The sequence below is a fragment of the Nannospalax galili genome, unplaced genomic scaffold, assembly GCF_000622305.1.
Source record: "Nannospalax galili isolate Female #2095 unplaced genomic scaffold, S.galili_v1.0 scaffold54, whole genome shotgun sequence".
NCBI classification, from domain to species: domain Eukaryota; kingdom Metazoa; phylum Chordata; class Mammalia; order Rodentia; family Spalacidae; genus Nannospalax; species Nannospalax galili.
The window spans coordinates 7,543,832-7,570,463 of NW_008341028.1; the positions used below are offsets into that span (position 1 = coordinate 7,543,832).

Consider the following 26,632-nt stretch of genomic DNA (forward strand, 5'->3'; position numbering starts at 1 on the left):
TTTGGCTTTGACTTTTGGCTTTTGGTACAGCATTTGAGATGTCTTTGTCAGGTCATGAAGATCTCTGGGGTTTTCTCCTTGAAGATTTATAGTTTTAAGCTTTGCACTCTGATCTATTCAGCCAGTATAGGTATGAGGTAGAGACTGAAGTTCATTTTTCTTGCTGTGGATATCCAGTTGTTCAGCACCATGTGTTGAAAGACCATCCTTTCTCAGTGAGCTAAATGTCGTTGGACCTTTGTTAGAGGCCTGTCCTCCGTGACTGTTCATGACTGTTGTTGGGTCCCATTGGTGTGCTTGTCAATTTGAGGACTTTGGTTCATTGCTTTGATGACCACAGTGCACTTACTTTAAAATATTATTAGACTAATTTGTGTATAGTTTATGTGTACATTTGTGTGGTACATATGCATGTGCTTGCATGTGTGTGGAGTCCAGAAGATAACTTGGGCTACTGTTCCTTGGCTTTTTTGAGACAAGTTCTTATTGGCCTGGGTCTCACCAACTAAGCTAGGCTGGGTGGCCAACAAGCTCTAGGGATCTGCCTGTCTCTACCTTCTCAATGCTGGAATTAGTAAGTGTGCCACCATACCCAGTGGTTTTGTTGTTGTTGTTGTTGTTGTTGTTGTTGTTTTTAACATGGATTCTAGGGAGTGAACTCATGAGTTTGTGCTTGCAAGGCAAGTACTTTACCAACTAAGTTATCTCCCCATTCCTTATTACTTTTAAAGCAAGAAACCACACCTTCCACCACTCAGGTGGGCCTCCACAGCCCCATTTTTCCTCACTGCTGGCCTGGGCCTTTCTTCGACAGCTCTCCTCTCTTAATTCCCCATCAGAGAGGTGGCCACAGCATCCAACTAGCCCTGTGTTGGGACTTCTGTCACATCCTGAAGAGCCAGTGTGACCACTTCCCTGTCTGTGAGCATTCAGTGGCTTTGCAAGAAAGTGAGGAGAGCTGAATTATTTTGTCCCTACTCACCATTTCCCTCACCTCCCCCTTTCTCTCTTGTTCAGTCCCATGGCTCAGCTGCCTTGCCCAGGGCTGACTTGGAGAACGACTATGGTGACCAGTGGCATAGAAAGGAATGCTTACTGGTCAGTGCTTTGCAAAGCATTTTCCAGTAAAGACCAGGCAAGTGGGAGAATGTCCCCATCTTACAGGTGAGGCAACTGAGGGTCCTGGTGACCTCATGCCTTACCCAGCATTGCACAGTCAGGACTGTGAGCCATAACTTGACCCGTGGTCTTATGACTGCATATCTGGCAGGCTTCCTTCTGGGCAATGAGTCCCAGGCTGTCCTCTCTTGTTCAGCTTGGTAATTACTGTTTTTAGCTGTAGGGGCTCCTTGGTCTAGGCCCCATGGGAGGGAGGTAATTACATCCTTCCATATATCCTTAGTCAGCAGCTCTCAGTTGGTCCCTGTGACCTAGCCCAGCACTGACCTTTGTCCCTCCCTGTTCCCAGGTCAGTGGCTTGGAGATTGATTGAATTCTGTTTTGCTCTGGTTGGCACATCTGATCAGCCCCTCCCTTATTAAGTACCCTGTAAATTCTGTTGAATTCAGACCCATGGGTATCCTAGGGACACACAGAAAGCTTAAAAATGGCTCTCTGCCAGCCCCACCCAGCTGCTAGAAGCATTGTGCCCCTGACCCAGGGACTCCTAGGACACGCCTTCTTGTGGAAAGGGCAGTCCTACCTATTAGGATGCCTCTTATTTTGTAAACATCCCTCTTTTCTATGTATACTCCCCACCCTACCACCTCCCTACCTGGACATGCAGCCAGAGCTATCACAGGGTCTGTCCCTTTTACACATGTGCATGTGCAGACCCCATGTAAACACCTCAGAGGTCTTTACTGCCGCTAGGTGCACTCTGCCAGTTACCTCTGCCTGCACCCAGAATTGTCTTGTACCTAGCTCTTACCTGGTCCTCTGCTCACCTCTACCTGAGGGATTAGACTGGTGGCATATGCACCTATTTGGAACACAATCAAGCTTGTCCCCTTTCTGTGAGCACTGCTGCCCTGAGAACTCTCAGCCTAGAGCCTGATGAATGCAAGGCCTGGGGCCTGTGGGCTTCTCTGACAGCCTTGGCCTTCCTTGGTGGGCCTGCTTGCTTCTTTTAGGAGCCTGTCTAGCGTGAACAGTTAGCCATGATGCTCTGATCTCCTGGGCCTCTGTATCTGGGGGATGGATGAACTTGAGTGTTTGCTAGTGAACTTGAACTGGCTGGGAGCTATGGGAGGCTGGACTTGGGAGACAGTGAGCCAAATCTGTTTCACTGATACCATCTGCCCCTTCTTATCACTGCAGGTCACTGGATGGCCGGCTGCAGGTGTCCCATCGGAAGGGGCTTCCCCATGTCATTTACTGCCGCCTGTGGAGATGGCCCGACCTGCACAGTCACCATGAGCTCCGGGCCATGGAGCTGTGTGAGTTCGCCTTCAACATGAAGAAGGATGAAGTGTGCGTGAATCCTTATCACTATCAGAGAGTAGAGACGCCAGGTATGTGTACATGGCTAGGCCCTCCCATCCTCCCTTTCCATCCTTGGAGAGTCTAAGGTGAACTTGGGGGCTGGGACTTTGGTGTCAGGTTAGCCCTGGCACTAAGCCACCTGTGCCATGTCTCCCCTGGACAGTTCTACCTCCAGTGTTGGTGCCACGCCACACCGAGATCCCAGCTGAGTTCCCCCCACTGGATGACTACAGCCATTCCATCCCTGAGAACACTAACTTCCCTGCTGGTATTGAGCCCCAGAGCAATATTCCAGGTAGGCATGGGTTGCAGCACAGGTGGCCAGGAGGCAGGGGTGGTACCCCATCTCCATCCTCTCCACTCTGTGCACTCGGCTAGCCCCAGGGGCCGATTCTGAACCATATCTCTGCTGGGAAGGACCCATGGCCTTAGCTGCCGCTCACTAACGATGTTTTTGTTGGCGTGAAGCTCCTGTGACCTTCTGCCGGTCTTCAGTGCCATCATTTATTTTGGAAGCAGAAACAGCAACACTGTGTTTCTCTTCTTGCCCTTGCAGCCTGCAGTGCTGGCATGCAGACTGAATCTCTTAAGGGTCGGGGGCTACAGAGCAGTGGGTGAGGCAGCTGTGGGTTCCATGAGTGCTGTAAGCACTCAGGGAGAGTGGGAGTAGAGGGAGTAAATGGAATAGGCTCCATAGGAGTGCTAGTGATTCTAGAAGCCCCTCATTTATATGCAAATAATGTGTGAATCACCACCAGGCATGTTGGGCATCCTGGGGAGCTGTGCTTGGCCATGCTAGGGCCAGTCAGGGCAACTTCTGCTTGCAGGGCAGAGATCCAGCTGTGTTCCTTTTAGAGTGTTCTAATTTGGACGTGGCTTTCACTCTCTGGGTTGGTTTACTGGACTGAGGTTGGCTGTGACCAGTGTCTTGGGTCAGAGCATACGCACGCAGAGTCCGGCTGTCTAGCTTCTCAGCTCCTTGCAGGTAGCACTGGTCTCCGGGGGTAAGTTGTCTACTCCCTGTCAGATGGTAGACTTGGAGAGCTAAGGCAGGGTGAGGAGGATGGGGGAGGAGGCTCAGAGAAACAGTCTTAGCCATCAGCAAATGGCACCCTGGTTGGAGAGCTCACCCTCAGCCCCTAGAGACAACAGACAGTGACAGGAGCAGCTGATGTGCACAGGAGACAGACCAAGGAATAGGCTTGAGGCCCCCAGCTCTTCAGGGGACAGAGATGTGTGAGGCACACGTACCTTGAAGCCTTCCTCCTTACCCTGACCTTGAAGGATGGGAACAAGTTAGCCTGGCTGTAGTTCGAGGACAAGGCATTTCAGACTTGAGAGTTAGGTCAGTTCGTTAGGATTCAGGTGGGGAGCCAGAGGGCAGGGGTGGATGGGCTCACTCATGGCAGAGTCTAGGGGCTGGTGTTCTCCCTCAAGGCCCAGCCTTCTTCTAGGTGCCCTGTACTCAGTAGCAGCATGAATATATGATATATTGGCCAACAAATGGTGTCCTGGTCCTGGGGCCAGGACTTGCATGCCTTATAATGGAACCACTTGCCTTCTGATCCCCAGAAACCCCACCCCCTGGCTACCTAAGTGAAGATGGAGAAACCAGTGACCACCAGATGAACCACAGCATGGACGCAGGTCAGTAGCATGGGCATGCTTACAGTTCTGTACCTCCTGCTGTCTCTCTACCTAATGTCTACTGAGCACCCTTTGCATTCCAGGTGCTGGGTGCACAGATCACAGGGTGAGGGAGGACTGACAGTCGCCACTGTGCACTTCATATATCCCTGGTGGAAGATATCCTGTGCATTAGGGACACAAAGTAGGAAGAAGTGTACCTCACAACGTAGTGTACATCACAATGATGTTCAAGTATTAAGCCATCTAGGTGGGGTGCTGGCAGGGGTGGAAGGTGGGTTCCAACACCTGAAGGATTGCAGGTGAGAGGCAAGGGGAACCTGGATGGAGAGACAATCTTTTCTGGTGGCCAGTAAAGACATCAGAAGCAACTGTTTTTACATAGTGGCCAAATGTGATTAACATGCTCCTGCCAGGAGCACCCGGCCTACTTTTCCTCCTGCTCCATTTCCAGATGTTTCTCATGACATATGTTATGGGACCAACTTAGTTCAGAACCAGCAGCTTCTTGAGCAGAATCCCAGCTGCCACATAGGGCCAGCTCTGCTTTGCATGGTGGGCAAGGAAGGGAGGGGGGTCCAGCAGATGTTGTAGTCCTACTGCAGTGGGCATGCCTTGTGCACGGAGCTGCTAGACACAATGGAGCCACCTGCCTTTTGCACAGCCCACAGGAGGTTGCACAATCCTTGGAAGAATGAAAGAGGCTCACGTACGCATTAGAAGCACAGTCACTGGGGTGTAATGGCACTTCTAGGTTGAGTACACCCTCCAAAACACACCCTTCTAGGCGTGTGGCACAAAAGACCTTCCCATACTTGGTGCCAAGTGACTGCTGCAAACTTGCAGCTACGAAGTGCTGGTGTGGGAAGGAGGCCAGCTCGGCAGTGTCCTTCCAGCTTCCGGTTCCCCACTCTTATGTGTAGAGTTACCGATACAAACATAACCAAAGAAGATCTGTATGCAAGAAGGGACAGCCATGTTCTCCCCTGCTCCGATCTGCTTGCTTCTCCATTTCCTTTCTGCCCCATTAGGCCCTGTCCTCTCTCCTATCCCTCTCCCTGCAGGTTCCTCAGGAGCTAGGGTGTGTGGACATAGCCAACTTGGGCATAGGCAGGTGAAGGTCTCTCTTTGTTTTCTGTTCTTCCTCAAAGTGGCACATGTGGATCCCAATCCAGGTGCTTATGGTCTTGGCTTCCCTGCTGAGTGAGGTGTGGAGGCTTCTCTGGCCAAAGGGTGACTCAGGTCACCTTCAAGTCTACCCTTGCCAATATATGTGTCCTTTCAGACTAATGAGAAGGTTCAATAGCCTTCTTAGACCCTAATGATTTGAGCTACCACAAAATAGGAAACATTTATTGCAGTGCTGTGTACTAGTCTTGGCATTAGCATTTTTTAATGTATCCATCTTACCTAATTTTTACAGGTCAATAGATGATAATGTCCCAGTTGTGTACTGGGAGGAAAATTAAGGCTCAATAGTGTTAATAAATATACTTTTACTAAAAAGTTACATAACCAAAACCATGGCTGATAGGTACCACCCTGTCCCATCCTCACGACTGCCTCTGAAAGTGTCCCTCCAGCTGCCATTCCTTGTTTGCACTGGGTCAGGTGCTGCCACAGGGGAGAAGCCCATGGCCCATCTCTAGTCCGCCATTCACAGCTCTGCTGGAGTGAAATAAAAGACCCCAGGGACAGCTCTAGGCAAATGCAGGGCCTAGCCTGGAGATCTGGTAGATGTCAGGGGCTGGGGCCAGGGCTGCAGGATGTTCATAAATAAATAACTGTGACCTCAAACACAGGAACAAAGGAGGATACAGTAGGGCTCTGTGGAAAGGTGACCACTGGCTTTGAAGACTGGTGCACTCTGTGTGTGTGAGTGTGTGTGTGTTTTCTCTAAAAGTGAAAGGTAGAAAGATCAGAGTACAAGTTCAGTAGAATTAGGCTTTCTCCTGCCTTGTACAAAATAGCAATCTAGTTGTCGAGTTTCCATATTTCTGAGGCAGATTTCTGAGTTTCTGAGGTGGGTATTTCCAGGTACCTGAGAACTGAACTGTGAGCAGGGCATTGTGGGAGTCCAGCCTCCACAGTTGTGCACAACAAGGAAGAGGTCTGTCTATCCTCCCATTTTCCTAGGCATAGTCAAGCTTTCCCCTAGGCAGGTATGTGAGCTGGCCTAGCTGAGTCCTCTGCAACCCAGGCTCCCAGCTGGAACCCTGCTCCGGTGGTAGAGGAGTCTTCTGAGTTGAGCCACTCCATCCATTCATCCATCTTGCAAACAAGGAAACATGCTTAGGTGTGTAGGAGATAGTGTCTGAGGCGAGGCTGAGGCTAGGTTGTTCCTGGGACTTGAAGCTTGATCCAGGGCTTCCTTAGGGCATGGTGAGCAATCCTGTGGTAGACTGTTTAGTACGACTGTGTCTTACAACTGTGTCTCACCTTGCAGGTTCTCCAAACCTATCCCCGAATCCGATGTCCCCGGCACACAATAACTTGGGTGAGTAGCTTCCTCTGTACAGTGGAGACCCCCTCCTCGCTGCAGGCCAGCTGATGGTCTAAGTGGGGAGGGCCATAAAGAGTGCTCCCTGCTCCCTTAGTCACCATCAGCCCAGCTCAGCCCGTGGGGTTTCTGGTTACAGTGATTCTGGGGTCACCCCAGAACAGGGAAACCTGAGAGGGATGATGGCAGGAAAGGCTGGGTTTGTGTTTCCCCTGGGCGGCAGTCAGACGTGAGTGAACGAAAATCCCTAAGACCTCAGGCCCAGGAGACAGGGCCTCAGTCAGACAAGCACACGTGTGCAACTGGAGGCAAAGCCACAGGCAGACTCAGCCCTGGCTTTCAGAGACTTGTTTCAGACATACTTGCAGATTTTAAATGAGTATTTCACCTCATAATAACTTTTTAGAATAGCAACATATAAAAAATTGGGGTGGGGGGGAGAAAGCAATGTACCTATGATCCTACTGCCCAGCACAAATGTTTTATCATGATCATGGCCTCTCTGGCATTTGTGGGGACTGTGCGTACATTTGTGCCACACCGTCAGGACTGTTGCGTTGCTCACCTTTCTCATTCTTTGGCTCTTTGTTATTTTGCAAACACATTTCTCTATTTGGAGATCTGCTTTATCACTTTGTATTATCTTGTGATGTTTAGGTCAGCTGACCCTGCTGTTCCCACAACAACTCTCAGCTGTTGGACTGTGGGTCAGTGTTCTGAGGGTCACTCTGCCAGTCTGGCAGCATCCCTCCAGTGTGGGAGAAGGAGTCATTGCAAAGTCCTTGAGGCTAGAAACGGGTGAAGGGCTCAAAACACATGAGATGTCCGTGTTTTTTTTTTTATCAGGGGGAACTTTTGTTATTTTGGTCTGTAGTGTGAGAAAATTCAAGTTTGGGTTTGTTTGCCTGGTGCTTGCTTTATGGCGTGGGAAAAGCAGTTGTTCATGGTGAAGTGCAGTAGACCATTGTGGATTGGACAGGCTGTTGAACCCATTTGTTTCAAGACCTTGGCAGATGGCATCAGACGAAAACCATCATTTGAAATATTCGGGGATGGGAGAAGACCCTTTAAAATATGCCAACATGTAGAAGGAGCAAAATATAATTTTGGACACAGATTAAATCCTTGTAGCATAGTCAGATATGATGGTGCACACCTTTAATCCCAGCACTCAGGAGGCAGAGGCAGGCAGGTCTCTGTGAGATTGAGGCTACCCTAGTCTATAGAGACAGTTCCAGGCCAGCTAGGGCTACATAGTGAGACCATGTCTCAAAACAAAACAAAACTTTGCAGCACAATATTGTAGGGCTTCCCTGAAGGTCACATTCCTGATACAGTAGGACTGGGTTAATTGAAAACAAACTGACGGCTAGAAGCTATGGTAACACTTGAGGCGTTAAAGGCCATCATTGTGAACTTGACTCTAGGCTTTCAGCTTTTGGGTGGGCTGGTTTAGATTTATTTCTGTGCCACTTTACCCTACCGTGGCAGGCAGCAGTTAGTGAGCAGACGTGCCACAGTGGTAGTACTTATCTTTGAAACCATAGAGGTCACAGGCCAGTCTGGAGACAGCAGACATAGGTCAGGATTCTGGGTGAGACACTGACACCAGCAGGCTCAGTTTCCTTTCTGTCTGAGGAGCCTCCACATCCCTTCACCATTCAGTCTCTGCTTGAGACCTCACAGAGGCCTGATGAATGCAGCGGCTGGGAGGGGAATGAGGGTTCATTTCAGGTACACAGTTGCTAAAGATACTAGACCCTGGTTCTGAATTCATATCTCCCCAGTGCATAACATTCACCCATGATTAGCATTCAGGTGGGGACAGATGTCAGTCTGTGGCCTCTGCCTACTCACCTATCTTCTTCCTTGGTTCACATGCCAGCTACGTCTTGTTAGTCCCTCTGTCAGTCCAGCAGAGGATAGCCCTGTTATCATGTTCTCCCTGCCTCCCTGGGCTCAATAATAACTGTAACTAACAATAAAGTCCTAAGTCATGCAGATGAGGAGGAAGCGGAAACGGAAGCAGTAGAGACGTGTGTCCAGGAGTCCCTGAGTTTGCAGTGTGTATGGATGGCCCGGTCTAGGGCTATGCTGGGGAGAACACTTAGGCTTTCACACCTGCTACATCTGTGTCCAACTGTGGTGCTGAGGGAGCAGGCACCGAGCGGGGATGGGTGAGTATGCTCAGGAGGAAGCCATAAGCAACAGGCTGGGAAGGCATTTGAGGGGGAAATTGAGGGACAGGTAGACAGTGGGATCTAGAGCATGATAGAAGACCCTGCAGATGGAAGGGCAGGTGTGTTCCAAGGAAACTGGCGTTGTGGCCTGCTGGCATGGCAAGGAAGGGCAGGGAGAGGTGAGGCTGACCCCATTGAGGTTGCCAGCAGGTTTTGGGATCCTGATGACAGCTTTGTAGAGATCAGCTGGCTAATTTGTGGAGTATAAATTTGAGGGGGTTACTGGAGGGAAACAAGAAAGAAACCTAACCTGATTGGTGTGTTAGAGAAATAGGTGACAAGAGTTTAAGGAGAGGACTCGGGGACTGAGGGCACAGGATTCAATGGGACTGTGATCAGTGGGGCCCACCCTGCCCACCCCTCATGGAGGTGAGATGGGCCAGGGGTGAATTTCCAGAGTTTACTGTCCCTTGAAAACAAAGTCGGGGAGGTGAGGGCCCCAGGCATGGAGTTGGAACCGTTGCCTCTTGTGCATTGTTGGTCCAAGGGGAAGGGCTTGGTGACCAAACACACAGGGTGGCTGTCCGAAGCCCCTCTCCTAGCCCTATTGTTGGCAGTGCAGCAACACCTCCAAGAAACCCATGGAGAAGAGGCCTGTCTATCTTGTACTCTTTCACCCACAGACTACTGCTGGCCACTACTCTCCCTTACCCACTGACCATCCCAGCAAGGCCCCTCATGAACCACTGCTGAAGGCTTGGCTGCAGTCATTGGCGGACTGGATGGAGAGAGAGGCCTGGGTCCAGAAGAGAGCCAGAGGCACTCTTAGGATGAGGGCGAGGGGGTGAGGTCAGGCAGAGGGGCAGGGTCACGGACACAGCGGCCAGAGGAGGTAGGCCTTAAAGGTTGGCTGCTGCAACTGCATTGGGGGATTCAACAAAGATGCAAAATGAGCTGTGAGAAGAGACCTGGTGCTGACATCAGGAGTTCAAGGGCAACTACTCTACAGAGTAGTTTGTGGTGCGAGGTGAGACTGGGTAGGCTAGCAGTGAGCTGAAGGGCAATCACGGGGGTGTGGGGCAGTGGTAGCAGGGAACAGCAGCAGCCTTTGTGCTTGGTGACCAGGTACAGTCTTCACACAGACACACAAGTGCTTTCTAGAAAAAGTGCAGGACACTGGTTACTTCATTTCTTCCCCTCTCCTGGCCTGGACTCTACAGCCCAGGTCTGGGGAAGGTTGATCACCCTGCCACAGTAGAGCCACCTCAGTAAAACTGTGGGGACTTGACGGGGCCCAAAGGCATGACTGGGCCCCAGCTGGGCATGTCACCTGAGGCCAGCTCTGGGGAATCCCTGGAACCTTTGCAAACAGGGCAGAGGCTGTGAGCAGGGGATGTTTCTGTTAGGACACATCATGCTGGGTGGATCACCTGGAATTTCCTAAGTGTCTAAGTCAGGATTGAGAAAAGCAGAGAGGAAGAAAGCACAGGTAGATAGATTGGAATGTGCTGGATCCTGCCAGTGAGTAAGTTTTTCCCTGCTTCTCAGTGACACATGTAGGGTGTGCCTGGACTGAGGAAGCTGAGGTCCCTGCAAGAGCCCTGAGGTAACAGGGACCTGGAGCTTATTGAGGTGGTGGTTCTTGCAGGTGAGGGTCATGCAGATGGAAGACACTACAGGAAAAGAAACAGCATGGGCATGGATGACACCAGAAGGGGTGCAGAACTGGAATGTGGGATCTCCCCGAGAGAGGCAGAGTCTTGTGCAGGTCAGGAGGGCCCAGACCAGCCAGGCCATTTCTCTTTTGACCTTGAACCCTGTGGCATCCACTGCCCAGGCCTTTGCCATTCCCGGCTTCAGTTTAGGAGAAAGTTAATTTCCCCTTCTTGCCTCCCCGCCTTTTTTTTTTTGCCGACTGGAATCTTTTGCACATGTTTTTAATAGGCATCCCTTAATCCAAGTGTTGCCTTCTGGGTTTTATTCTGTTTTCTTTTCCTTAAACAAAGTGTAAAAAGTGTATTTCCCCTTGTTGGCCCCCCCCCTTTTTTTTTTTTGCCGACTGGAATCTTTTGCACATGTTTTTAATAGGCATCCCTTAATCCAAGTGTTGCCTTCTGGGTTTTATTCTGTTTTCTTTTCCTTAAACAAAATAGAAAGTCTGTGCCAGCTTGGAACGCAGCTCTGAACCAAAGCCAGCCAACGCGTTAGTCTGGCCAGGGGCCAGCTGAGAATTAAGTGCCCCATGCCACTCTAGAAGCCTGGCTGACACCACCATGCTTGTTGGGGAGGGGACCTCAATGGCTGGCAATGGCTGGTGCTGGGGTTGTGTGTCTCCAGCACCTCTGCTCTAGGAAAAGAACTCAATAGTCTGATGGGAGCAGGGCTGTGGGAAGGCAAGGTCTTGTCTATTAGATGAGGCCTTAGTCTGGGGGAGCAAACCCATGCTCTTCTGGGGCACATTAGCCAATCCCCTGCTGTCTTTCCTCTCAGAGGAACCTTTGATCAGCAGGTCTTCAGGTCCTTTTCAGAAAACTGCTATATGTAAGATTCCTTCTGCACTTTCTATAAGCTCTGGGAGCCTGGTGTGTCCATACTAGGAAGGGGTTGTCACCTCCCCATGAGAGATTTGAGCTTTCAGAGCAAGCTTTGCTTCCTCTTTGGGGTGGGACCAGTAAGCACTGCACTGCACATGTACCACCAGGTCTGGGTAGTACGTTGGTTTAGCTTTTCCTGTTGCTGGGATAAAGTACCTGACTGAAACAAGTAAAGAAAGGGGACTTCCAAAGGGACCAGTCCATCTTGACAGAAAGGCCTTAAGGCTGGGCCCATGTTGGTGGGAGCTTGCAGCACAGGTCGTTCATATCTTGACAGATCAGGAAGCAGAGTGTGGAACCAACAGCCAGGGCAGGCTGTAACTAGGCTCTAGGGGCCTAGATCTACCAGTGAAGCCCCATGTCATAATATCCCCCAAACAGCATTACCAGCTCGGGACCAAGTGTTCAAATACATGAGCTTAATGGGGGACATTTTGAATCTAAACCATAATAGTTATATTCCCCTTTTTGCTCTGTTAAGAAGCATGGAGCCAAGTGGTATGTTTTCAGTAGCTATTATCATATTATTATACCAGTGATTGCCCTTTCCTTTCCCGGTCCCAACTTTCAGTAGAAAAGAAATGCGTGTATTAGGGTTACCATTGCAAAAACCTGGAAATAGTTTCCTACTTTCTACTTTGTACCTCCTCTGGATGCAGTGTCTGAAGGAAGCAGCTGGGTCTGGAGACAGTGGGAAGGCAGGGCCGTCACCAGCAAAATGGAGAGGCATGGCAGGGGCTACCCTGGTCAGTCTTGCTTCTGAACCAGGGCACCTCATGCAGATAGCACCTTCTGAAAACCACAATCATCTGCCAGCCATGCCCCGATGACACTGTTCCTCAGAGCCAGCACCTTCCTAATGATATGTCTAGCTGTTGCCAGGCCACCATGCTGCCCAGTGTCCCTGTGGGCCCCAGAGGTGTTTGGAGGAGGGTTCAGATTTGCTTGGGAGGACCTCCTGACCTGAACTCACATGTCCCTTGAGCATGGTTCCAAGACCATGTAAGAGACACCAGCTTTCGTTTGGGTTGGTGGGATGTCATTATGCCTGGGAGCCTCGAAACACTCTTGTGCCTGAACTATGCCCAGGAAATTCTTGGCAGGACTTTATTTGGGGGAACCGAGGACTTTGCTATATATATTGCTGAGTAAGCCAGCACAAACCATATTAGCCAAAGCTGCCTCTTCAGGCCAAGGCATGCTAGAAGCATGGTGACCTAGATACTTATTTTAGAACCAACCATGACACAGACAAGGAAACTGAGACCAGTGAGGGAGTTCATGTCCCCAAGGGCACACTTAAGGTCAGCAGAGCCTGCACCTGGGCAGTGGCAGCCAGCAGCTCTGACAGGTCACCTGACCACTTTGAAAGCTTGACTAGTACTTTGCTTGTTCTTCCATTTTTCTTTTTCTGTTTCTTCCCTTCCTTCCTTCCTCCCTTCTTTTTAAAGCCCTGTCCAAAGCAGCATAGCTCACATTCTAGTGGCTACATTGTTTAGAATCTAGCTTATCTCATTGGAATGTCAAGTATGGAGCAAAGCCAGGACCCGGATGGAGCAGACATAGCTCAGCCCAGTGATGAGGTGCACAGGCCATGGTGGCTCCTGTCCCACCACGCCCGTTCTCTGCACAGTAGCATAGATCCCGTCTCCATCCTCCAGGCCTCTTGCTCAACCCTGAGGAGAGAAGGAAGAAGCTTTACCTTCTACATCTGGAAAAGTCAAGACAGGCCCAGGGTGTTCTCAAGTTTAGTTAAGGTTATTATCGATGTTGGTACCATATACCGTTTGTTGCATGCCCTCAACTTACTTGAGCTGGCTTGGCTCAGGCATCCACTTAGTACCAGTGGCAGAGGGCACTCAACACTCAGGTGGCGGCAATGTGGAGGCCTGTACTGCTCTGTGACCTGATTCTACATCAAAAGGATAGACTTCCAACCCCTGGAACACATCTGGAAGTGCCTGGAAACAATTTGTTGTCACTATTTGGGAGGATGAGATGGATATATGTTATTAGCATCCAGTGGGTGAAGGTGAGGATACAGTTGTGAACATGCTAGAAGATGTCTAAACCCTCTTCCTCCCAAGTGACAGTCACTTGCTCTAAAATGTCAAAAGTGTTGGGCTGAGAAACTTGGGATAGGGTATGCTGACCTCATAGCCAGCTGTGTCTGTGTGTACTCAATGAAGGGTGTCAGAGAGCCTCTGTCCCCTCCCTCCCCTCACAAGAACTGTGAGCCTGGACTGCAAGATCAGAGTTACTGTGTCAGCAGGAGCTACCCAGTACCTTCCCTGGGGTGGGGGCGGGCAGAGCTTCTTCTGTTCTCTTGGACTTGGCTTATTCAAGGACTGGTGAGCAGAGGTTCCCAGCATGTCCCATTCGAAGAAGCTACCTGGCATGCAGTAGACAGGGCTCTCAGGCCAGTGCTGAACCTTTCTTATCCCCCACTCTCATCAGAGCCCCATGCAAGGGAGAAGGAGAGAAGGGTTCTAGGATCTCACAGTTAAGTGGGTTAGTCAGGACATTTAAGGATACCAGCTCACACAGAGCCATTCAGGAAATTGCCAGGCAGTACTCCAGAGTGAGTGAACCAGGCTTCAGGGTCTGAGGTGGAGGGTGGGACTGAGAAGACTGATTATTCAAGCAGGCAGGGAACAGGGCAGGATGGGCTTGAAGCTCCTCCCATAGGGTCAGTACAGCCAGAGAGTAGAGGAGTAGCTGGAGGTGGCCCTCGACACAGGCAGACTACAGGAGGCTGGGGCATTATGAATGAGGAGCTGCCAGGACCCAGCCTGCTGGGGGACCCTAATAAGACAATGCCGAGGAGGTATGCAGGTCAAGATAGAGGCCAGGCAGCCATATACCTGTGTAAGTCACAGGACATAGAAATATAAGGCTGCTTCTGTTCACAGCAAGGCCAGGCCAGGCCCTGTAGATCTCACTCCCTGATACCCTACAATGTCTATTCAATGAAAATTTGGAGGGCAGAGGTGGTTAGAGTATCTTTGTGGGGAGGGGTACTGACCCAGCAGACCTCGTCTCCACAGATCTGCAGCCAGTCACCTACTGTGAGCCAGCCTTCTGGTGCTCCATCTCCTACTACGAGTTGAACCAGCGTGTCGGGGAGACATTCCATGCCTCACAACCATCCATGACAGTGGACGGGTTTACTGATCCCTCTAACTCTGAGCGCTTCTGCCTGGGCCTGCTGTCCAACGTCAACAGGAACGCAGCAGTGGAGCTCACTCGCAGGCACATTGGTAATGGGCATGGGTTCCATGTTTCCCCGGCTCTGCCCCCGCCCCAGCAGAGCAGCCTCCAGAGCCCTGCCCAGCTGTGCTCTGCTTCCAGCTGGGACTTAGCAAACTCCCTGTATCCCCCTAAATTGTCTATTGTCTTCTTTAGGCCCAGACAGGTAAGAGTTAAGGTTGTTTGATTATTCCTAGGCAAACACAGAGTTCATCTTTGAAAACCTGAAAATCACAGAGGCAGACACATTGGAGAGGACAAGGAAGGACATAGGAAAGGAGACATACAAACTCCTCTTATTAAAAATACTCTTAGGGCTAGAGAGATGGCTCAGCAGTTAAGAGCACTTGCTCTTTCAGAGGAAATAAGTTCAATTTCCAGAAACCATGTTGGGCAGCACCAGCTTCTGGGGGATCCAATGCCTCTGGCCTCCATGGACACCTATACTCACATGCAGATACCTACACACATATGTACGTAGTTAAAAATAAAATGGAATCTTAAAACACTCTTAGAACAGATTGCTTGGGCAGGGGTTGTAGCTCCGTGACAGAGTGCTTGCCTAGTGTGCATGAGGCCCTGTCATTAGTCCCCAGTATTAAAACCCAAACAGAACAGATAAGTTGACAATTAGGCAGTCATTCTTGGAGTGATTGTTTTTAAAAATTTTTTGAAAATTAAACTCCTATGACAATTATATTTCCAGATGCAGTTATAAGGAGTAATATAAAGATCTATCCCATGTATCCTTTTGTTAATTTCATATGTATTTAAGATCTAGACAATTCAGAGGTAAAAAGATGTGATCTGCCCATTAAGTACATGCCACAGTGATCAGCAAGCTGGACCCCAATACCTGGAACATAAGCAAGACATACTTGTGAAGAAAACAGCTGTGTATCACTTGGCTCACCAAAGTCATCATGCTGAGCTCTGGACCCTTCAGGACCCAGAGCCACACAGCACTGGAACTTAGAAGTGGCTGTAGACAGGAAGTAGTGGAATATACTTGGCTATCATCTTGGAGCCCAAGGGTTGGGTGGAGAAGGAGCTGGGCAGTGCTGCTGAGGTGACCTGACCCCATGTCAGAGCTTTTCTATGCTTGTCAGCTTCTTGGGAGCAGGTTGGAAAATAGAAGCTGGGAGGCTGTGGGTCCAGCACCCTGTGCTCTTTGGGGCTGAGTTTCCTACTGCTGCCTCCTGCCTTGCCTCTCCTGGGGACTCTGAGACCCTAGCACCAAGTGCTATAGGACCCAAAAAAGAGGAAATGGGAATGTAGGGGAGGAGCAGCAGTGCCCTCAGCAGGTGGTGTAGAGGTGGGTAAACCTGGTCTTCACCCATGTGATTTTGGCCTTTGAGTCTGTTTTGCTGATCCCTGGGCCTCTCCCCAGCAGAATGGGCCATCCCCACTGAGCAGAGCTGTTTACATAACCGCCAAAGTGTGGAGCCAATTGCAAATTAATTTCTGTCCATCTGGAGTAGATTTAGGAGATGAAGGGAAAGTAAATGATATAACATACAAACTGTTAGAAACCCCATGAGGGGTCCCTGCGGTGAGGGCCTGCAGTCCCAGGAGCACCTCTGCTTCACTGAGGCACCTCTGTACCCTTTGGGGGGGTGCAGCAGCTGTTACCAGGCACTGTTGCAGTAGTTGCTGAAGTAGATTACCTCTCAATTCTCTAGACAAGCACTCAGGCCTGTGGCTGGGCAGAACAGAGGCTGTCAAGACTCAGTGAAAGTTCCTTTTTCTTATGTCACCTGTCTGTCCTGCTTTAGAAACCCATGGCTGCCCCCAATTCTCCTACTTGGCTTTGGGCTGAGCTCTTGGCTCTTCTTGCTTAGAGCATCAACTACAGCTCTGTTCCTTCACCATTACCAGATGACCTGGGTGCCCTGTGGGCCAAGATCCTTGACTCTGTCTCATCTGTCCTGGTCCCTCAGGGAGAGGAGTACGGCTCTACTACATTGGAGGGGAGGTCTTTGCAGAGTGCCTCAGTGACAGTGCTATTTTTGTCCAGTCTCCCAACTGCAACCAGCGCTATGGCTGGCACCCTGCCACTGTCTGCAAGATCCCACCAGGTAAGCCCCTCATACTGCTGCTGGGGACCATTTCCCCGAGGCATGCCCGGGGAGTCCATCTTTCTTGCCTTTCCTCCTCATTGGTATTTGCATTATGGACACTAGACTGGGCCCCCTGTGCCCAGCTATCTTCCTATGGCTCTCCTGAACCTCAGAGTCCAGATGTGACATCTACTGGATCTTCTCTAACCTGGGACACCTACCATACCCTCAGGTGTACAGTGGCTCCTTTCCTCCATTCATTCTTTCCCAAACATGCAGTGTTCAGGGTCTGTCCCAGTAACTGTAGTGGGGTAAAGAGGTGGGCAGGGCTCTGCCCCAGTTCTCACAGCCTTATAGCCCTGAGGAATGTTTAAGATGAAGACAGATGAGTTTGACACACAAAGGGCTCTAAAGCCCCAGACAAGCAGCTCACATAGGGAGAAAGGACATCAAGCTGTGGGATGATGCAGGCTTCCTGGAGGAGGGATTAGGCACCCAGAGGTGGCAAGGAGGAGTCTGTGAGGGTATCTGGCAGAGGGGACAGTGTTATAAGGGCACAGAAGAGATGCAGGGTGAGATATGTCTGGATATCCTGGCTAGACAAGCCATGCAAAAGTCAAGTCACAGGCCTAGGCCTTGGAAGGATGGGAGAGTTTTGGTTTTATTCTGGGGAGCTGTTGAGGGTTTTCAGAGGCAGGCTGCTAAAGTCACCTTGTTTTAAGAACTGCCAAACTGTACTCCACCTAGGGCTTCATGTAAAAGTCTAGGCAGAAAGCCAGCCAAAGCCCACTCCTCATATAACATGCGGCCTGGGGAATGGAGGATGCAGCAGACTAGCAGAGCACGTGTCCTGGGTCAGGCCAGTGCCCATGACACGTGTGATATGTATTTCCTTGCTTAGCAGATGACAGTGGAGTAGTGGGCTGTGGACAGGGTAAACCAAAGAATGTAGAACATTTCAGCTAGGAACAGCCTTGGCAGTCTGTGTGGTTGCCATTTACAAAGCACATTTACATCTCTGATCTCATCCTTCCTCTCCTGGGACCCTGGTTCTAAATAAGGCTAGGGAGATAAATTCAGAGAACATGAGCCAAAGGCCCAGAGCTAAGCAGAGGACACACTAGGATGGTGTGGCCGGCTGGCTGACTGGCCTGGTACTATTGGCTCAGCTGGGGCTGAAACCCGGGGAGAGAGCTAGTTCAGGGCCTTGCCCTGGGAGCAAGCAGAGGTGGGGGTAAAAGCTGGGTAGCATTCCTGACTTTCTGCCTGCTGCCTTCCTGCCCTACTCCCATTTCTGGTGAGGGCTCAGCTGGCTCTGGCGGTGCCCTGTCAGCACCATGATGACCAAGGCCAGTCCCTCTTTTAGAGACACTGGGTTGCAAGGAGAAGCTGAGCTGAGTCACCCAGCAGATAAGGGCTCGACTGGCCTCTGGCTACTGGGCACGGACTTTGGTCTTTATTTCCTGAGTTACACACTCCTGGCACTTGGGCAGTAGGATTTCAAACAATGTTTCTGTTAAAACGTTATTTGTGCCTGTCTCTGGTTGTAGAGAATTAGGTGCACCTCTTCACTTTGCTGTCAGTGTCCCCTTGGCCCAAGCTTGCATGCAGAGGCCATGTGGCCCAGCTCTCTCCCTCCCCTAAGCCCCAGCATAAGACAGGCCTATTATGGGTGGAGAGTACCTCTGGTGCTCTGCAGAACATCCCTGTGCCAACATGCCGTGCTTCTGCACCAGTACAAGAGTGCCTGTCCTCAGGAAGCCACCATGCCACAAGGCAGTGGCAGCTAGGCTTAGGTGCCCTGCCTCTCTGACCACTGGAGTCCTACTTTGGCTGCCTCTCCAGACCATCCCCGTGTCCTCCTAGCCCACTTCCAGACTTCCTGGAATTCCTGCAGCTGGAGGCAGTGAGGCCTGCAGGACAACCTTGTTTCCCTCACATGCGCATCTCCCTGCTAAGGGGCAGATTCTAGGGCAGGACCAAGAAGGCCCATCCCTTGTATCATTATGAGCATGGAGCAGGTGGCCAGAGTGTGGAGCCACAGTATCACTTGAGGCTCAGGCCATTCAGTTGGTCTAGAGATTGCTCAATCCAATGATCTGTGCTGTTGGCAGGATGCAACCTGAAGATCTTCAACAACCAGGAGTTTGCCGCACTGCTCGCACAGTCTGTCAACCAGGGCTTTGAGGCCGTCTACCAGCTGACTCGCATGTGCACCATCCGCATGAGCTTCGTCAAAGGCTGGGGAGCAGAGTACAGGTGAGTGAGTGCAGCCTTTGGTAGGCAGTGGAGATAGGCCAACTCCAGAAAACTGGCCTAGGTTTTCTGAGGCAGGGAGGCCAAGTCTGGCAGGCAGGAAGGGCAGAATAGCAGTAGCCTAGCACTTAGCAGTTTCTCAAGTGCTGTCAGCACCTCCAGGCCCTGTGTGGGGACACTGGCATTAGTCTTATACAGATGTGGGAGCTAAGACCTAGGGAGAAAAAAGCACATGCCTCAAGTCAAGTGGAAAGCTAGGCACCGATCTGGGCCTCCTGTGCTGCTGTGTCCTCATTCTTTGGGGGTAGACTGTTTCAGGATACCCTCTCTGGGAACACACACACCCTTCTCCATGGCTCTATCTCTGAATCTGGGCATGGAGGAGGATATTAAACCCAACAAGGAAGGAGATTTGAGTGTTTACAAAGGAGAAGCTTATTTATTTTTTAAAGAATTCCAGATAGCACTTAAAACATGGCACCAGTAACAGTCAAGCGTACCTGGTGTGCTGAGCCCCACAGACCGTCTAGACTGTGTTTAATGAGAATCCAGTCTTTTCCCACAGGACTGTTCTGAGAGGCCGGGCCCTGTACCCTTCCTTCTGCTCCATGCCCTTCTCCAGCCCCCACAGCAGACGGATGCAGAGGTACCCACACGTCAGCTGCAGCCAGTGCCTTGCGAGTTTCTCTCCACCCACCCCCCTTCATTTTTCCAGATGTTTGGAATTGAGTTTGTTTTGCAGTCATTCTGCACCCCAGCCAAACCCATTTCAGTGTTGGCTCTGGGCCACTGCTCGTAATGAAATCCCGATGAGCATGACTTATGGAAAGTCAGATCCTCAGAGGATGGCGGTCTGTAAAATCCAACTCCTCCATTTACTGCTCATAGCTGCTGTTCTGCATCTGCCCCACAGTGCCAAGGAGAGCACCTGAGTCCTTTTAGTCAGAAATCCAGGAAGGGTACCAAGTAAGCAAAGTGGTCAGGCTGGGAGAAAACATTCAGCTACCTTATGACCTGAACTGAAGGTCTGGCTGGAGAAACATCTGAGCCAACCTTTAGCCCTGGTTTAGATCACTAAGGGAGTAAGAGTAAAAGGTTAGAAAACTAATGGCATTAATGCAAAAACCCAAAATGGGAAGAGAGACTTATTTGCCTTCTTAAACTCAGGCAGATACTCCAGGGCTGAGTCTGAACTATTCAGGCAAAGCATAGGACAAGCAGAGGTGGCTTTCTGGACAATGGCTCTGGATGTTGTATGGCATCAGGGCCCTCCAGCTCAGAGCACTGGCAGAAGCCCCTCTCTGGGGCACTATATTACCACAGGATGCTCTGCCAGCACACCCATTCCTGCACAGCCCACTGCGTCACTGCCGCCTGGCAGCATGGCATGGCAGCCTAGCGGGTGCGGCCCCTTCCCAGAACAGCCTTGCCCTCCTCCTGCCTTATGGGCCAAGCAGAGTAAGGTTTCAGGCTGTTGCTTCATGAGGTGGGTGCAAACGGGCCTGGGCTGGGCCTAGGCCCAGGCCTTACCTCCAGCTGGCACCGTGTGTGGCCACAGTAGATAGCCTTTGCTTGGTGGAGGCCTTTGGGAGCTCGCCTACAAGCCGCATCACCAAGCAGCCTGCATTTAGACAAAGTGCTCTGGAGGAAAAGAAACGTGTGGTGTGCCTTGGTTTTTTCCAGTAATTGTTCCATGGCTAGCTCTGCTTGTAAGATTTTCCAAAATACGGCTGTAGATGGGGATTATATCAGCACATTGGGAACCGAAGCATGTGGGCTGTCAGTGCTTTGTAAAAACACCCTCCATCAGACAGATGTGTAATCACAACCGAAGGTCTGGAGAGGGGCTGCAAGCATCTGCCCAGTTGCCCACTTGGGAGCCAGGGAGACCTTCACTCAGGCTGGAAGTCACACATGGAAGATTGTCATAGTCCCTGGGAGTTGGCCTTCCTCCCCCCACTACCCAGCAGAATCTGACTTATAGTCCTCCCTGGTTGGAGGGGTTTGGCTAGGTTCGGTTATAGGTATAGCCTCCAGTTCACATCTAGCAAGAAGGGATAGAGAGAGCTCTGGCTTGGGGAAGGAGAAAGCAGTGTTCTGACCTCTATATGCGTCCCTCATCTCTTCCTTGTTTTTGCAGAAGACAGACAGTGACCAGCACCCCCTGCTGGATTGAGCTGCACTTGAATGGGCCTTTGCAGTGGCTTGATAAGGTCCTCACCCAGATGGGCTCCCCCAGCATCCGCTGTTCCAGTGTGTCTTAGAGACAGTGGGGGTGAAGGCGGAGGGAGGGCTTGGGGAAAATGGCCTTGGAGATGAAGAAAACCAGAACTCCACCCAGACCATTTGTATCAAGGAAGACGACTATCTTTCAATCAAGGTGTCACCACCCCGCTTCTGAAACCACAGCAGAAAATTCCAGGGGTAGATTTTTATGAATAGCTGTGTCTGCTGAAACATTTGCCCCCAGTTTGAAGGTCAAGGAATGCCTTCTGCTCTGGTGGCTTGAGCTAACAGGTGGCGTATTGCCACGTGCCTCCTCCTCCTCCCAGCCTCCTTGTTTAATGACAGAGATCTGAGATGTCACAGTCCAACAGAAAGTGCCTCTCTGGGACTGGACTGTAGCTTTCACCTTTGGAATGGGGTTCTAGCTCTGCAACTTTGGATAAGTATTTCTTCCACTGAGCACGCCTAGTCCCAGCACTCCTGCCAAGTGAGCTAAATGTCCTATGCTGGCACTCCGCCTCAGAATGCCCAGATGGGCACATGCAGGCAGACCATGGGTGAAGCTGGTGAGAGCCATCCATGGCTTCTTTGTCCTTTCTCACTTGGAAGGATCTGCCAAAGCTCAGTGCATATACGATGTGTAGTTTATACCATCACATTTATTTCAGATTTCCATGATGTTGAAGTGTTCACAGGAATTGAGGGAGGGCAGTTGTGCTGTGCGAGGTCTGAGTGAGGCAGCACTACAACTAAATGCATCTTTCGGCATTTCTGAGAACTGGCACCATATCCAATGTGTAGGGCTATGTTGGTTTATGGAGCCAGTTACATCAATGAATTCACCTTTAATATGTGTTCTTTGAAATGTCTTATTTAAAAAGCCATCTTGGGTAGGTGTCTTGACTGGGAAACCAGAGTGGATCCAGCCACCAACCCAACGCTGAGGAGACACCTGGCAGCAGTTTGGGAATTAGATTTTTCAGAAGCCAATTCAGCAGAAGGGAAAAGTCCCAGGACAACATGGGCAAATGAAAAGGGCTATTAAATTTTTTTTTTACATCTTTGAAAATCGCAGGCTTGGTGCGGAGACCTGACATCTTCGCCCTGGGATGTAAGATTATCCAGCTTTGGTGGAGAAGCATCACTGATGGCTGAAGCAACGATGCTGTGTAATAAGACTGTTCCCAGTGGCAATTACAGAGGAAACTAGTATAACTTATTTCAACTGGAAAAAGTCCTTTCCCCAGCCTTTTGTAGAATACGGCACACAGGAATGCCACCTGCAACTGGTACTTTCTTCTTTGCTGCTGTTATTGTATGAAATGACTTATCCCACATTTTTGCATGGATTTATACCAGGAAAAATAAAAGGATTTCCTGTGGAAGTCCCGTCGTATTCCAGAAGGGAAGAAAGTGTTCATTTCTGGCAGGTAATAAAACCTCAAATGTGATAAATCTGCTGATGCTTCTACGAAGATGCTGGGGGCACTTCTGATGCCTCCTCACCTGCAGGATCCTGTGGCCCCGAAGCTCTAGCCAGGATGTATCCTGGCAAACTAGCTGCTCCCCAAGCCTTCTGTAGACACAGGAAGAGATGGAGTAAGCCCCTACCAAACCTGTGCCAATCTCCCCACAGGCTGTGGACCTAGAACCCAGACAGTTCAGAACCCTTTGCGTCCTCAGAGGGCAGATGCGGCGGGTGTGAAGGTTGTGCCTGGCTCCAGCTGGCCTGTGGACTGCTGCTTACAGACACAGGAAGCCCTCTGAACCTTCTGTACGTATGGCCCCCACATTCTGAGTCAGTCCTGACCCGGCACTGGAATGTTCTGCCATGTCTTCTGCTGAAGTGATCATGGTCCTCTCTCAACAGCCATGGACTCAGTTCCTGCAGGCCTGCCTTCTCCACTTGGTGTATAAGTTTCCTAAGGGCTTCCTGTGGGCCCCCATTTCAGGTGCTGCAGAACTGGGGTGATCCCATGGCCCGTTTGGCTGCACCTGGATGGTACCTGAGTCTTTAATGCTCAGCTCTGATGGCTACTTCTGGGAGGCACAAAGCTGGAGGGGTTGTTTTTTTTTCTTCCTCTCTTAAAGGCTACTTCCTTGGCCCTTTTGCTTTCCTGGCCAGTCACTGGAGGATGACACACAAGGACACTGTAGGCAAGTCCACCTTTGGCATCACTGAAAATAAGCCTGGTCATGCCTGGAGTCTAGAAAATGGTACCACTCTATTGTGGAGCATAACACAGGTACTCTGGGCATGTGAGATATTAGTGTCCACAAGCCATAAAACTAGTTTTCTTAGTTTTAAATCTTGTATGAACAACATTTATAGATTTAAACACTTTTTTAAGGGACAGTTGAGGGACAAGAGGAAGGCAGGGCAGCTCTAGTGGGGGCAGTTGAAAAGTGTAGTTCCCTTGGGTAACCTATGTGTGCTGTTGGAAGCCCAAGCTCCTGTCCTGATGTCACCTTGTGGCTTGTGCTGACCCACATGCTCCCAGAGGAGCCAATTTTTTTGTCCCTTTCCTCTGCTGCTCTCTTAGTTTAGTGACTTAGATCCTTCTAGTGAGTATGCAGGTAGCTGCACCAGTGGGTGTGGATTACAGACCTGTGCAGGCTTGTCATCTCGGCTCGCCACCTCCCAAGCAGCCTGTAGAAGACCTGACATTCTGAGACAAGCCTAGCATTGCGAGCAGGGGCTCTCCTAGGAAGAACACTCGTGCAGGCAAGGCTGCTGGCAGGCTCTACTACTTTCCCAATGGTGTCTTTTTTATTGCCGCTGATTTTTTTTTTTTACGTCATTGTTAATGTATTAAAATGAACCACAGCACTGATCCTTTGCTGTGGTGGTTTTGCTCCCTCTCCCCTTGGCTTCCAAGGGTTGGGATGTGTTCCAGGGCTAAATGATTTTTCCTCAAACCACAGAAAGAAGGTTTTCTTTTAAGTAGCATATGCAGCCATGCATGTACCTGAGCTGTTTGGGTGAGGCAATAACTGATTTCATTCAAACCCAAGTTGTCATTTCTGGGTTTTAGTCCTCAGAAGGCTAGAAAGAGATGTGCAGCTAGCTTCCAGCAGCAGAGAGCACAGGTATAGCTCTGTACCCATTTCTTACTGTGTGGTTTAAGTGGCTAGATGTGTCTCCTTTTTATTAGAAGGAAATCTGAACATAGCCCACTTGTGCCATTTTTCTTTTGTGTGGCATCAGTGTTCTATCACTGAATCCCTTCAAGTAAAGGTCTTCACAAGTAAAGGTCTTCACAATGTACAGAGCCCTCAAGGCATGGGCCACCTCCTAGGTGAGTAGAAAGCAGAAATCCACGCACAGGATGCCATGGGTCAACAGTGAAGATGCAGTATCCCTGAAGGGAGGTATTAAAGGGGAATGCGTGACTCGTGGGCACTTCTTTACAAACAGCTGTCACAGAAAACCAGCTCAGCTCCTGTAAACTGGATGGAGACATTTAATGATCCTGTAATTGATCTCGCTGATGCAGATGTAATGTATACTCTAACATTCTGCTGTTTCCATATTTATGTAATAATTTCTTAAAATCATTCAGATGGACAACTATTTAATTTCTTAAAGATAGTTGGAAAGCTCTCTCCTCCAAGGATGGTGACTTGGAAGGGCCAGGGCACAGCCACTTCTGAACACTGGTGGAGGGTGCAGTGACTTTATTGGCTCAGCATCCAGGAATACCAGATCAGGTCAACAAGTGGCAGCGTGTGCAAACAAGCCACTCTGAGTCAAGCCCAAGCCCTTCACTGTGGTGTGCTCAACACCAAGGTCCCTCCCTCCCAGGGGGGAAAACTTCACAGAAGGCTTTGTGGCTGCTGGGGCAAGTGTGCTGTTGTGGACTCTTGTTTGGGGATGCTTGGGGGCATCACTCCTCGCCAGCCAAACCTTTACTATCTTTGTAAAAAGCATGTATTTATAGTGTTTTAGATTTTTCTAACTTTTATATCTTAAAGCAGAGCACCTGTTTGTTTAAGCAGTGTACCCCCATTGTTAAAGAGCCATGTCCCCTCTTCCCTTCTCTTCCTCTTATAAGTACCCTTCTAATAAACTTTTCACGGAAAAGCTCTTGGATCAGGAGTGCAGTCTGATTGCTGATGCTGCCTGTGGGTGAGAAGATTTAAAAGGGATCCCCAGGGGGGGCCTCAGAGATCAGCAAGCCCCTGGCCACTCTGCTGAGGTCCTCCAATGTCCTAGTCACCTTCTATCAACTGTGATAAAAACCCTGACCAAAACCAACTTGGGGAGCCAAGGGTTTATGTGGCTTACAGCCAATCCAAGGGAAGCCAAGGCAGGAACTAAGAAAAGGAAACTGGAGCACAGACCAACCATGGAGGTACACTGCTTAGTAGCTTGCCACCCTGACCTATGCTCAGCCTGCTTGCTTACACAAACCAGGACCACCTGTCCAGGGGCAGTACCTCCAACATCACTCATCAATCAAGAAAATGCCCATAGTCATGGCTAAAGTTCAATCCAATGCAGGAAATGCCTCAGTTGAGGTTCCTCCACCCACGTTTGTCAAGCTGACAACTGAAGCTATCCAGCACATCCACTAATACCCACCTGCCCTAAGGGCACCACGCAGGGCCAGCAGGAGGTCCTGGGTCCCTCAGACACACACTGCAAAGCTGTTGGTATTCATTTCCCCTGCACCCCAAAGCCTCTGTCAGTTACTGAAGGCTGCCAGCCCTGACACTGCTTCCTTCTGCCAGGGCTCTCCATGCTATCACATCTTCCTACAGGCCCAGTGGTGGTTTTACAAGTAACTTTTTGGCTCGGATTGACTGTTGGCTCCTGGGAAATCATTATTTCAAACAGCACTGTTTTCCTGACTGAAATTTTACACCAACCCCAAAGCTGTGGACTGACCAAAAGACTGAGTGACCCTTGGTTCTTGGGTATGAAGCAGCAAACCCATGTGGAGACAGTCTCCCTGTCCTTCAGCGAGGTCTCCCCTGCAGCTGTCCTAAGGACCTCCCAGGACAAAGGTCAGTTCAAGGACCTCCACGCACCCCCTCAGGTTCCCACTTTAGGATTATTCCTTGGTCAGTTCGTCCACCTTTGTGCCCCTCAAAATGGCTTTCTGTAAAGTCTCTCAGTAGTTGATGCTCAGATGGGACCTGTTGCCCTCAATCTGTTTTTTGAGCTAAAACTTAAATTCCAACAACCTGTGTGAGGTGGCCCATCCCTCAGCTGGCCACTTCCTATCTCCCTACCCCAGCAGCTCCCTCACCTCCTTGCTGAGGCTGCCTGGGCTGAGCAAACCTCCCCACTTCAGAAAGGCCCTGCCCAGAGCTGTCCCATTTCTCCTTGGCTCACTTACAAATCTGGGCTTGCCTCCTTTGTGGTCTGGTGTTCCCAGATCATGTGTGTGCTCTTGACACACCTCCATGAATATGTTCATCAGCCCTCAG

At 50.2% G+C, this 26,632-nt stretch overlaps 1 protein-coding gene across 2 annotated transcripts in view; it reads left to right on the top strand.

Annotated features, from left to right (window-relative positions):
- Nucleotides 1-25,289, top strand: part of Smad3 (SMAD family member 3) — a 126,678-nt gene extending 101,389 nt beyond the window's left edge. The window contains exons 2-10 of one of the 2 annotated variants that reach the window (XM_029565012.1): nucleotides 2,320-2,513; nucleotides 2,648-2,779; nucleotides 4,057-4,131; nucleotides 6,578-6,628; nucleotides 14,453-14,665; nucleotides 15,361-15,397; nucleotides 16,578-16,732; nucleotides 18,829-18,973; nucleotides 21,111-25,289. In XM_029565012.1, the coding sequence (XP_029420872.1) occupies nucleotides 2,320-2,513; nucleotides 2,648-2,779; nucleotides 4,057-4,131; nucleotides 6,578-6,628; nucleotides 14,453-14,665; nucleotides 15,361-15,397; nucleotides 16,578-16,732; nucleotides 18,829-18,973; nucleotides 21,111-21,234 (1,126 nt within the window). In that variant the 3' untranslated portion in view covers nucleotides 21,235-25,289. The remainder of the gene's footprint in view (nucleotides 1-2,319; nucleotides 2,514-2,647; nucleotides 2,780-4,056; nucleotides 4,132-6,577; nucleotides 6,629-14,452; nucleotides 14,666-15,360; nucleotides 15,398-16,577; nucleotides 16,733-18,828; nucleotides 18,974-21,110) is intronic. The other variant, XM_008836351.3, reaches the window with a different exon arrangement.
- Nucleotides 25,290-26,632: the final 1,343 nt, after the last annotated feature.